Source organism: Cupressus sempervirens, chromosome 11 (assembly GCF_028749045.1).
Source record: "Cupressus sempervirens isolate cs-2001-9-10 chromosome 11, ASM2874904v1, whole genome shotgun sequence".
NCBI lineage: Eukaryota > Viridiplantae > Streptophyta > Pinopsida > Cupressales > Cupressaceae > Cupressus > Cupressus sempervirens.
This window is the reverse complement of record NC_143128.1, coordinates 601,882,880-601,896,425: the sequence shown is the minus strand read 5'-3', so window position 1 is coordinate 601,896,425 and position 13,546 is coordinate 601,882,880. Positions and strand designations below refer to the sequence as shown.

The 13,546-nt window shown below is 32.7% G+C and overlaps 1 protein-coding gene across 1 annotated transcript in view; it reads right to left on the bottom strand.

The window, feature by feature from the left end:
• Positions 1–12,184, bottom strand: part of LOC149531117 (beta-fructofuranosidase, insoluble isoenzyme 1-like) — a 49,904-nt gene extending 37,720 nt beyond the window's left edge. The window contains exons 1-3 of the mRNA XM_089808293.1: positions 12,178–12,184; positions 6,732–7,590; positions 3,599–3,649 (exon numbers count right to left, since the gene is read on the bottom strand). Of these exons, the coding sequence (XP_089664419.1) occupies positions 3,599–3,649; positions 6,732–7,337 (657 nt within the window). The 5' untranslated portion in view covers positions 7,338–7,590; positions 12,178–12,184. The remainder of the gene's footprint in view (positions 1–3,598; positions 3,650–6,731; positions 7,591–12,177) is intronic.
• Between the last annotated feature and the right edge of the window lie 1,362 nt (positions 12,185–13,546).

Here is a 13,546-nt window from a genome sequence, read left to right as displayed (position 1 = left end):
ATCCCCTTCTATGCCTAAAAGGGGTAGAAAGATCAAGGCTCCAATAAAGAAGAGGAAAAGGGTGATCAAGAAAGTAGTCCCTATCCCATCAATCCTAGAACCTATTCCTGAGGAAGATGAAGAAGAGGATTATGAGGAAAATGTACCTTTGAGTAAGAGGATCTAGTTAGCAAGAGCCACAAAATAGGAGAGACAAAGAAGTTCTATTGCTACACCACCACCAATCCTAGAAGAAACTTTGCAAATGACCACATCAAAGGATGAAATCCAATAATGGATTAATGAGTAGGATGTAGAGGGCATTGATATATTTAAGATGTCAGATTTTGATTTCATGCCCATAGAAACTAAGCTAATTAGGGATAATATTAGGGATACACCAACTAATGAGCCCCAACAAGAAGATTGGACTTAGATGCCACTAGAATTATAAGGGCCAGAGGTTACTCCTTCATCCCTAGTACAGGTTATAGTTGTTATGGATAAAGGCTCTGCTACTCCTCTAGCATCAAGTACGAAAGAAGAAAAAGCTCAAAAGGAGCAAGAGGAAGAGCCTCAACAAGTATTGACTGATGAAGTTTCTAGAGAAGGATAAATGGTTGAATGTCCTCAGCAAGCCTCCCAAGACACAAAGGTGAGAATTGTGGACTTCCTGAAATAGAGATTGCAGGAGAAGAGCCATCATAGAGAGAGAACACCCTAAAAAAGAGTGATAACATAAGGGGGGTAGCAGAGAAAACTCTTTCATCATCAAAAGGTAGGCCTTTAGTGGAGCGAATCCTAAGATGGTTTCAAAAAGAGATGATAAGAAATAAAAAGAAACAATTCAATGCCAATGAAGAGGACATGATAGAATTGATTAAGGTTCTAAGGAAACCTAAGTCCCCATCAAAATAGGCAAGGGAATTAACTTTCATCAATAGTGACTAGAACCAAGATTTATTTGCACAATTGGCTATTCCTCCTCCTGATGCAAATGTAGAGGATTTGACTTTGCATGACTATCAAATTAGAGAGGTTATGCTTAGAAAGCCTACATTGAATACAACCAAGTTGATGGTCACAATGGGGATGAAAGAAGTATTTAGAAGTTTGGAATAGGAAGGGGTAGAACTAATAACACTTCGAAGGAAAAATGAAATCCTAAAAGGATATTTAGCTGAAGTTATTGGTCCCTTGGATCCCGAACACCATGAAGATACTTTAGGTGCAACAATTGAAAGAAGAGATAGGGGAGGGGTACAATTGGATCCATTTTTGAATACCTATGAGTAGTGTTGAGAAATTTTTTAGGAGAAGGGCATTCTTATCATCCAAGGAAATTTGAAGCTAATTCATGTTATGCAGGAGAATGTGGACAAAATGGTATCAATTTTGAAGCAAGATTTCACTTTTATGGATGAGGTACATACCTGGCAAAAATATTTATAGGTGTTACAAGCAATAAAGGGCTAGAGGTATCAAATGCTTATGGATGTATATACTATAGAAGAGTTAGATTTTATTGATGATTGGATAGAGAACATAGAAGATAGTAATATAGTAATGGAGTCATTACATGCATATATCAACTGGCTCAAGGACCAAGCTCGAGAGAAAATTTTGGAAGTAGAGAAACATTATAGCAATGCATGTCTACACATTTTTGAAGATAATGAATGGGAAAAATTCATATTAGTAGAGGTAGTAGTGCAGAAATTTAGGAAGGCTTTTGAAGAAGTTACTACTAATGAAAACATCTGGCAGGCCTTCAAGATAGAAGAAGCCTTACTAGAATTGGATACTAAACTAAAGGATTTTGCTGAGACCCATATAGAGGTAGACAACTATAGGAAGAAGGTAAAGGATAAGTATAATGCCTTAAATTTACTAGATGTAGCCAAGGTCACTGAGATTATTGAGAAATTTAAGGGCAAGTACCCAAACATAGATCTGGTATGAAAGGGAACAAAACCTAGAAGCCAAAATTTCATTTTTTGACTATCAGTGAAATTTTTCAATTTTGGACCTTTGAGGTGTGCTAGTGCCCTTTTTGGCTTCAAAGTGTTGGGAGAATTTTGAAGAAGTTAGAGGTGTGTAGGTGTGCTGATGTGCTTCTTCTAAGGTGCACTTTTTCAAAGGTGCACAGACAGTTAACTGCTAGTGCTAAAAATAGAGCTTTCCATGCATCGAAAATGCATTCTAACAACATTTTAACTCTAACAGATTCCCAATGAAGGATTAGCTTCTATTGTTGACACTTCTAGACAATTCCACATTGACTGAAGGCTTTTTTCTTCTTCTTCTCTCATAATTTCTTTGTTTTATGACATGTAAAGGCTCATGCATCCAATTAATGATATAAAAATGGATGGAGTCCTACTAAGCACTAGTTGGATTGTTAGTTAGTTTTATTAAATTAGAAGCATATGATTACATGAAGATATCTCTCACTCTCAACAAAAATTGAGGAGATGATTTATTATAAATACAGGATTGTAATATGTAATCAAGGTCGCCATTATTTTGCAATAATATATGCTTTTGGTGCTCGCATTTAGAGTGTAGTGATTCTTTCTTGAAAGTGTCATATTTTTGTGACTGTATGTTCATGAATTATGATTGATCCAAAAATTTATTGCAATTATTTCTAGTTGTGCGATCTTTTAATTCTAGTGTTTGCTATAGTTTTACAAATTCCACTAACATATCTAGTTCAAGAAGAGATCACCCATTTGTTGCTGCATAACTTTTTGTCTCACATGAGCACACTTTTCGTGGACTTGTGATTTGATGAAAAGTGAAAAATATTATAGTTGCTAAATTCCCATTGATGATTGTATCAATGGAATTAAGGAAGCACTGCTCTTATCTTCATTGGTTACCTACCAATTTCTTTGAAAGCTTAACTCACAGATGCATTGTTTCCCATAGCTTATGTTTGTTATGATTTTACTTCAGGTTATTTTCTTTAAAATTCTTGTTATTTTCTTTACTAATCCCTTCTTAAAGTAGGAATTCATATTAATTGCATTGTTAGATTGAATTCATTAAAAAATAAAAAAATACAAAAACATAGTTCTTTTACCTATTTATTTTGAAGCAACGAAAAAAATTTCATCTTATCTAAAGTCATTCAAACCAGCAAAGGCCTCCTCATGAACAAAAATATTTATCTTCAACTGAGTGGATTCTAATAGGTTGCAAGATCACCTAAAACCTTAGAGTTGATCCCCAAGATTGAATTTTCAAGAGAGAAGTTTGAAATAATTCCTACCATTAAGCATCATGTAAAATGATAGCCCAATAACTCTACTAAAACTACTATTAATACGTTAACACATAAGCACATGGTTAACACTAACAATATGATATAACTCAACAAGCACTATAACAACAACTATTACTCAATAAATGTAGATCTCAAGATATTAACTATGATTAACCTTAATTAACTTAGTTGCATACACATAAGATAAATAGCATGAACACAAGTGACATCAAGATTTAACATGGAAACCCAATTTGGAAAAAACCACCAACTGTAACTAGTTATTGTTTTTCACTCTTTTAAAGTGATCCTTGTTAGTAACCAACCCTATTAAAGATTAAAAAATACATTTTTAGGAGCGACCCTATTAGAGGATTTAATCACCCTTTTAGGAATGGCCTTGTTAGGGTGTTTAGACACTTCAATCTAGAAATGCCAACTTTTTAGAGGATTTACAAATAGTTGCTAAGGCAACTCTATTAGAAGATTTGATACACTGCTACAATGGTTAGTGTAACAATGATATGACCTGATTGTTGATGCAAAATTATATTTCCTAATTTTAAATCTCAATTCAAGCTTCAGTACTTGATCCTTCTTGATCAAATATATCTATACAACTCCTCAAGGATATTACTCTTATCCTTCCAATTCACTTCCTCTAAGTATCTTCTTATCTTCCACACACTTTTACTTACTTTAAATCCTCAACTTGACCTTGTACTTATACCATATACATTGTCAAGTTGGCTTGAATATACCTTAAAATAATTAATATTCATCTCTTCAGTTGGTCCGAATGTCCAACAAACAAATCTATTAAACTCAATATGCCAAAATAAGAAAATTCTTTGTTAGTTGACCCTCCTTGGTAGACACTAACTTTGAAATGATTTTCTTGTGTTAACCAAGTGAACTTGATTAACACTACAATTTCATAAATTTCCTTTAGTAATTAAGTGAGCTTGGTTAACACTAGTTCCATGCCAACTTTCCTTTGTTAATGAGTGAGCTTGGTTAACACTCAAATTCTGTGAACTTCTCTTTGGATGCTCGAGTAAACTCTAGTAGACATTGTCTTCTGAACTTGGAAAATACTAGAATGCTCAGAAGACATAGAAAATTGTCTTCATCACCTGATTGAGCTCAACATACACTAACTGGTAAAGATATGATATTTTCTTTAACATAAAAGACAATATATAATTGATCAATTGTTTTCAAAAATCTCCCTCTTAGGCATTCACTAGTACATTTGATCATATTTTTCAACGAAAATTGGTCAAAATTTTGACCAACCAGTTGGTCAAATTTTTTCTCATAGAAAATTTGACAAACTTATTGGTTGGTCATAATTTCAACCAATATGTTGCTCAAAAACTTTTAAAATTCTTGCTATAATTTCTACCAAGCATTGGTCAAAATTTTGACCAATGCTTGGTAGAAAACTACCAGGCATTGGTCAAAATTTTGACCAATACGTTAGTCAAAATTTTTAGAACTCCTAGTGTGATTCCTACCAAGAATTGGTCAAAATTTTGACCAATTCTTGGTAGAAAACTATCAGGCATTGGTCAAACTTTTGACCAATACGTTGGTCAAAACTTTCAAAATTCTTTGTGTATTTTCTACCAAGTATTGGTCAAAATTTTGACCAATGCTTGACAATTTTCTACCAAGCATTGGTTGAAATTTTGATCAATGTTTGTAGAAAACACCCAAGCATTGGTTGAAATTTCAACCAATTCTTGGTAGAAAACTGCCAAGCATTGGTCAAATTTTTTTGAGGCATTTTATAAAATAGTTCACATGCCTTGCCTATGATTTGAAATTTTGCATGCATCCTATAATCTCTCATCCTAATGATGGATTATAGAGAGTGATTCAAAATGATGATGCTTAAAAACACACACAATCAAATCCAAAATGAACTTGCATTACAAATGGATTGTGGAAATTTGATATTGTTAATTTTGCATGCATGTCTACTAGGACAATCACAACTCAAACATATATAATAAATGAGCTATTTATCTTGTGTTGCAACAAGTTTAGGCCAAAAAAGATATGACATCCCATCATTCCCTTGACTTTTGGAGACAAATCTACAAATAGAAACAAGCTTAGTAGATGCCTTCATGAATCTTAATTGCTTAACAATGCGGCAGTGTTAAAGCTCTATTATTTGCTTCCATATTTCTCTTTCTTGGTTGAAAATGTTTGTACTTCAAGTGCATATATGTTTAAAAAGAATTAATCCGTGACTAAGGTAGAAAAAGATGTAAATGTATCCACAATGGGTCCCTCCTTGTTTGAAATTCTTTGTCATCATAAAAATTAAACATAATAGGAACAACAATAAACACACAAATCCTAGTTGTTTTTCTATTTCATATCAATTATAGATAGAAAAGTCACTAGTCTATTCCCCATGTTTTAACTAAGCACAAAGGAAAACCCATCATCCATATGGAATACATAAGATTGTTTACAAAGTTAAAACCTATAATATAATTCAATTGGAAATATAACTACTTACTCAGTAATTAACATTGGAGAAATCTAACAAATTTCATAAATGCTCCACGAAAATAAAATCTGCTAGAGAATAGTGATGTAGAAGGCAACCATGTACACAAAAATAAGGTTGATCACCCATATCAACTAGAATTTAGTCTAAAATAACTTCATCTTCACTTAGATTTATTATTAATTGATTGTGAGCCATTTGATTTCAAATAATTGAAACTTTCATCTAGTCATGTTACCAATTTCATAATTTAAGACAAGTTTCAATATCAAATTAGTTTTCAAAATATTAACACATTCTTAATGAGAAAGTATTTAAGCACTGACCTAAATTTTTTGCTTCACTAGTTATTGTTGTCTTTACCTTTTTATTAGCAATCAGTAATTTTAGGTTTTGTAGATGACTCCAACAAAGTCCTCTTCTTGCTAGTAATCTCAACCTTTCATCAAGAAGGTCTTAAATGAGCTATAAGCTAGAAAAATAAAATAGAATAATACCTTCCCAAATGGAAACCTTCAAATCCATCATCATACCATGGGTGTCTTTTGATTCACATCCTTGTCACTTTCATCTTCAGAAATTCTTCTAAATCACTATCACTTCTTGCAAAACAATCAGATATTGGGTCGCTTATGAAACCTTGTATTGTCCAAAAAAATATAATCCCCACAAGATACTAATATGAAAATATTATAAGATGAGGAACAACATTCATTTTTTCATTACTACAAACTTTCATTATTTTTAAATAAAAATGAATGAACACAAAAAAAAAAAAAGAGAATCAACCAAATGACAACTAAACAAATTTACATGTACACAGTATATTCCAACCAAAAAACAATGAATAGCTAAAGGACTAAAAGTCATCAAAACACATTCAACACAATTAGTTTCTAGGTAATAAGACTATATAAATATATAGAAGAGAAAATTTGGGTCAGACCTTACCTGAACACCAGACCACCCCTTTGTAATATCATCATGAATGTTGTTCGACTCATTGATCCATCCCCACAAGACCCTTCCATTCTTATGACTATCAAAAAATGTTTTGGATGCATAGAATTTTCCATAATCACATCTCAGTCCATATTTTTTATTAGCACTTGTATTGTCTTGAACATACCTATCAATGTTTGTGAAGTAAGCCTCGATTGTATAATACTCAAATCTTGTTTCATTGAGGGATGCCTTCAAGACATGTTTGATCTTAGGCCCAGTAATAGAAGTATCAAGACCATGTTTTCCCAATGGAAAAATAGGATAAAAATTAAGGCACTCCCACATTCCTTTCTTCTTATAGGAATGGAGAGGGTGCTTGGTTTTGGTCCAATGAACAAAATATTTGCTTGTGTAAAGAATGGCCTTTCCATTAAGATGATCTTCCTTGTTTCCCACAACAATTTTCCACCTTCCATCTTTTCCAACCCATATAGTGGTTGGATCTTTGAAAGATCTCGCATTCAGTCCTTTCTCTAGAATAATGATGGGATTTTCAAGAATCTTCAACCATTCTTTTAAGTAGGGATCAAATGGGTCTTTAAGAACAACCATTTTTCAACCTGTCTAGAGGAGTTGTCCCATCTTGTGTAAAGAATCACTAGCTTTTCTCTAGACAAAAGCATAGAAAAGCCAGACCAACAACCCTTTATGTGATACCATTCACTTGGAATGATTACAAAGTATAATTTCTTCCAATTAATCAAATCCTTTGACACACCATGCCCCTACACAATGTTGCCCCATACTACCCCCTAAGGATTGTATTGGTAAAACAAATGGTAAAAACCTTTGTGGAACATGGGCCCTATAAAACACATTGGATGTTATATTCATTCTCTTTTTAATTTCAGATGGACCATTTATACAAATCAAAACTTCAAAATGAAATTACCAAACCAATGAAGATGAACAAATAAACTCACCATTTGGATCTGTTGACAATTTACAATCCAATGACAGACATTAAAAAGATCAAACAAAGAAAAAAAATTAGATTAAAATGCCCAAAAAACCATCTATATAAAAGATTGAACTTTAGAGTTATTTAGCTCATTTACAAAAGAATTTGAGGAACTAAAAAAAAAGTAGAAGATTTCTAATCATTTTAACCAACCAAAAAATAATGAATAGTCAAAAGACTAATATATCCATTACCTTCATGTTGTAAGATAAATTTCCAACTTTTCATACTCTCATATGTTTGTGGGCAATATTAACCCTATATCAAAATAATGGATCATTTTATAGATTTCAATCTAGTTGCATCTAGTTAGCTCTTTTTCCCCTCTATCTTTTATCAATCCTCTTACCTTTTGAAAATTACTAGATCTCCCCATTTTTGCACAAAGACATAATGTGCTCCATTATTTGGATATAGGATTAAGATAGGGATGATGCTAGAAAAGGTTACAAAATTGCACTATGCACCTTATAGTTGTTCTTTTTTAAGAAGTTCCAAATCCCTTTCAAAAAACCCACTGTGTGCATATCTTGCAATGATTGTAATCTACATGACCATGTTAGGTTGAAACATTTTGTCAAACATTTTATGTGCTTTCTATATGTTACCACATTTCACATACATGTGTATTATCCTATTCCCAACTCCAAAATTTGATGAAAATATACATTCAATTATGCTTTCATGGATTTCCATGCCCTTTTACAAAGCTCCCATTTTAGCACAAATTGGGGGGATGCTAATGAGGTTTAACTAATTGTGTTAGATATTAGTTTATTGTACTCATTCAAAAAGCTCCATAGATTTTTCAATAATTCCATATTGTGCATATCTAGATATTATTGCATTCCATGAGACCACTTTTGGTTGAGGCCATTCTTTGAAAAGTCTTAATACCTCAATGAGATCACCATTTTGTGCATGCCCTACAATCTTTGCATTCTTGGAGACCATGTCACACTAAGGCATTTTGTTAAACAATGCACATGCCTTCCCTATAATGCCATGTTTTGCATACATGTCTATTAGGGAATTCCCAACAATGATATTAGAAAAAAATTCCATTTTTTATTATGTTCAAATTGATATTCATGCCCTTTTTCAAATCTTCAATTTTATCACAAGTTGAGAGGATGAGAGAAAAAGTTAACTGATTGGGTTTGTTACCAATTTGTTGCATTTGACTAAGAGCATCCAAGACTTTTTCCACAACCCCATTTTGAGGACATCAAACAATGATTGCATTCCATGATCCCACATTTGGTTGAAGTATATCTCTAAAAATAAGTAAAGCATCACCAAAACTACCATTTTGTGCATATCCCACAATCACTACATTCCATAGAACAACTTCTCATTCAAGTTTTCTGTCAAATATTTTGTGTGCCCTCTACAACCTTCTACATTTTTCATACATATCCACCAGGGAACTCTTCATTAGAACATTTGGAAAAAGTTGCTTTTTAATTTTGGTCTGATGGATATAGATGTTGTATTTCAAATCTCCCATTCTAGAACATGCTGGTAGAATACTAGAAAATGTGATCCAATTCGGTTGAACACCTGCACATAGAATTTTCCAAAAAAATCTTAAAAGAATTCCCAAAAAGACCACATTGTGTGTATCCACAATAATTGCATTACATGCAACCACATTTGGTTGAGGCATTTTGTTAAATAGCATTAAAGCCTCTTCCAGAAGACCATTTTTAGTACATCCAACAATGATTACATTTCATGATATCAAATTTGATTTAGGCATCTCTTTAAAAATCCCTAAAATCTCATCAAAACAACCATTTTATGCATATCGTGTGATCATGGTAGTGCATGTAACCACATCTTGGTTGCTTGATTTATCAAATAATTTGTGTGCCTATTGTATACTTCCACACTTTGCGTACATGTCCATTAGGGAACTTGCAACTACAATATTAGATAGATATCCATTTTATTTTATACTCTTGTCTAAATCCATGCCATGGTTTGAATATGATGTTTTGGCACTAGCTAAGGTCACTGGCTAAACTACTGAAGATTTGCACCTCAATAAGTACCCCACATTTTCCCTGCACTGTCAGTCTAATATGAAACATAGATGTACTTCCCATGGGGTGTATATGTGAAGCCTAATAGTCTTTCATTTATTATGTACAATTTATTATTGTTTCCCTCTTATTTAACAACTAAAGTAAACAACTAGACTGAATATAATAACACTGACACATCAAAGATATGTAAATTGATTACAAAATCACCTTATTTGGATGCACATACACGCAACTTAAAAATTAAAAATGTGAACTTACTTCAAGTATTTTTAGCCATCAAAGCCACCAAGAGCAAACAAAACTCCACCCAAAATTGCTCCTGCTAAAGCAAATCACTGCCAAAGTAGCAATCCAGACAAACAAAACACAAAACATTTATATAGCAATAAGTACAAATAGATTTAGTAAATAGGAAAAACTATAGTCAAAGGTAAAATAAACTAAAGTATACCATGATAGAATTATAGGAACCTTGCTCCTCTTTTTGACTGAAAGGGGTTAAATGTTTTCTCAAAAAATCAAATTCAAGAAAGACAAAGGTGATATGCTTATTCAAAAGATGCTTTGAAGAATATAATTGATTTGATTGAGTTTCACTAACATGTTAGCAATAATGATTAGGGAGCAACATATCACCTTGCGAACTCATCTTTTGATTGAGGTTCACTAACATGTTAGCAATAGAGTTGGTAGTCTTGTTGGACTCATGGTAGACATGAGATAAAAAAATAATTCTCCATAGTGCTAAGGATGAAATTCGTTTCTTGAATTATATAATTAGTAGTTCATGAAGGTTATGATATCCCCCTTAAGTAATTTATAATATTTTTTGAGTCACCCTCTAGTCAAAGATTAGAAATACCCATGTTCTTTGCCATTTCGATAGATTGAAGAGTCGTCATCACCTCCACTTAGTGATTGAACTCCCTAGTTAATGATTTGTTGTTTTGGAATTTATTGACAAGAACTACTTGACTCTTGGATTTTCAAATTACAGTATTCCTTCTACATTTGTATTTTAGCATTGATCTTTGAGGTCTTGAACCTTGAATACCTTAAACTAGATTTTTTGAAATTGGACATTTTCAACACTAGACATTGGACATCTAGAGAAATTTCAAAAGATTTTGTTTTAAAGTGTTTTAATATTATTGGAGCCTTTAATCATGCTTGGTGGTGACAAATTATGCCCTGTTCATTTGGTTGACACTTGTGATTTCTCTAGTTGAAATAAAAATTGTTGTCTTTATCTTAATAGGGTTTAATTAAATGTTGCCAAACAAATCAGAATTTACAATTGAAACCTAGCCTTATTCATGCAATGCTTCAATGCCATGGAAAATAGAAAGGTTTTGTTCATATATTGAAGGTCTTGTTACTTTATCACCTTGTCAATGTTATTCAATCCATTCTTCTTGCTCACTATTTCATATTTTAGGTTGCATAGCTGACATAATTGGAAATAAATATCAATGAAGCTACTGATCCTTCATCTAAGAGAAATTTTTTTTATTAAAACAATTTAAGTGGAGTGGATATTTAATATATGGTATATAGTGAAAAAATAAAAGATAGTCAAGAAAGCATGGAACTACAAGTCCTTCCTAAGAGGTAAGGTTTAAAACAATAATATCACAAGCAGTTGCTATAGCTTATGCTATAAAGCCTTTCTAAAATTATAAGCATATACACATGCATATGAGTTCTCCTTGGCCAAGTAATCCAAAAGAATTACTTGGCTTACAAGTAAACTCATACATTTTTGGAGATTTCTATGGCTTAGTTTATGATGCTAGTTTGAGATGGAATGCTTCTCATTCACAAGGAAGATGTCAAAGCTATCCACTATCTAAATCAATACAAAGATATGGTGGATCCTACTGAAGTAAATCAACTAGATAAGATGATGAAAGATCTGAATATTTCCAATGACACCTAGAACTCTACCTCTAATAAGAATGAACATGAAGATTTCATGTGCCTTGATGATAATGCACCAAAGGAATATGTCCTAGCAGGCTGGAATGATGAACTATTTGCTACAGAATTTTTGGAGTCTCTAGAAAGTAATGATGGTTGGGGCCCTCATGAAGGATGTTAGTTACTTCTTTATCAAGTTTGATACTATCAAGTTTTGATGTGCTCTAATGATTATACTGCTACTCTTAACTCCTCGTGCTATATATACTTCCCATTTGTTTCCATGGGATATGTTCTTAATATGTAATAAGATGTATTCCTTTATTGTATCTAGTTCTCAAAGAAACTTTTAGAATTTTGATACTTTTTTGCTAAATATATCCAACTAAACTAATTGTATCCAATGATTAAACTATTCTAATATCAAAAATAAAAGTCAGTAACCAAAATGTGGAACTACAAATCATTCCTAAAAGGCAAAGTTTAAAACAAAAATATCACGAGAAATTACTACAACTTATGCTATAAAGCAATTCTGAAATTATAAACATGTACATATGCATATGAGTTCTCCCTAGCCAAGTATTCTTTAGATTCACTGGGAACAAAATAAAAGAAGAAAATTGGAATATTACAATACAATAGATCAATTTTGAATATGAAAAACATTCAAGAAATTGCTATGAGAACAAGTTCATGTATTGGTTATAAAGAAATCAATCAACAGTTAAGGTAACCTGTGCAAAGGAAGAGACAAATAAACTATTTTTCCTGAATGCAAGCTAAAAGGCCTTTCCAGTAAGTGGTAACTGATCCTTGGCCTATATGATCAGATGTTGTATCAGCTTAGGATCCTTAACATTATTGCACTATTTTCCAAGATTGAATTCATAAAAATATAGAAGACAAGGTAAAGGGCAGTCCATATAGCACCAAAACAAAGACTTTGAACAAGGCCTTTGTAGTAGAGTCCATATGTTGGTAAGAGATTGGCAAGTATGGAATTGAGGATGGTAAATATATTGTTCATTTCAAAAGGTCCATCTCTAGGCCTGTGATGAGACTACAAAACCAAGTGAATGTTTAATTAGAACAGAGTAAGTAAACCTTTTTTTTTTGTTACAGTGGAATTTTAAGGTTGAAGATCATTTTTTCATCCACTTTAGCTCAAACTATAATAGCATTAATTTCATACCTCGTGGATATTCCAGAGAGCACCATGCCAGAATTTTTGATGAACCTAGTGAGCCCAATGCTTCATTCCATCTTGTATACACAAAAATGCACTTAGCAAAATCATATCAAAGCCAACCACTATCACGGGAAGAGATTTCAGGATTCATATTAGATAATCTTGTTGGAAAATGGGGTCATATTTGAATCAAAGAAAAAGTGGTGGAGTTCTTGTATTTGTATTCAATAAAAACTAAGGTATATAGGACTAGGAATGACAAAACCATTCTTTGTTTGAAGCCTTGAAAGCATTTTGCCTAATTTTCCATATTTAGCCTAGTTGAGGGCTAGTGTCCCTAAAGCCTTAATTTGACCCAAGTTTGCTAAGAGCCCTAGAGAGGGGGTAAGAGCTTAGATAAGTGGAGTCTACTTGGATAGACAAAGGTCAACATTGGGTAAAGGCTAGTAACCTTGCTTGGCATCTTGCAGTGGGTTGGGTGCTACTAGACACTTAAGAAGATTTTGGTGGATTAAAGTTGTAGACTTTGCATTAGTTGAGGCAAGATATGAGCACATATTTTGGGCACCTTACAAGTTATACTACCTCAACTTGGTGATGCGAGCAATTGGCAACCAAATAAAGTGGGTGAAAGAAA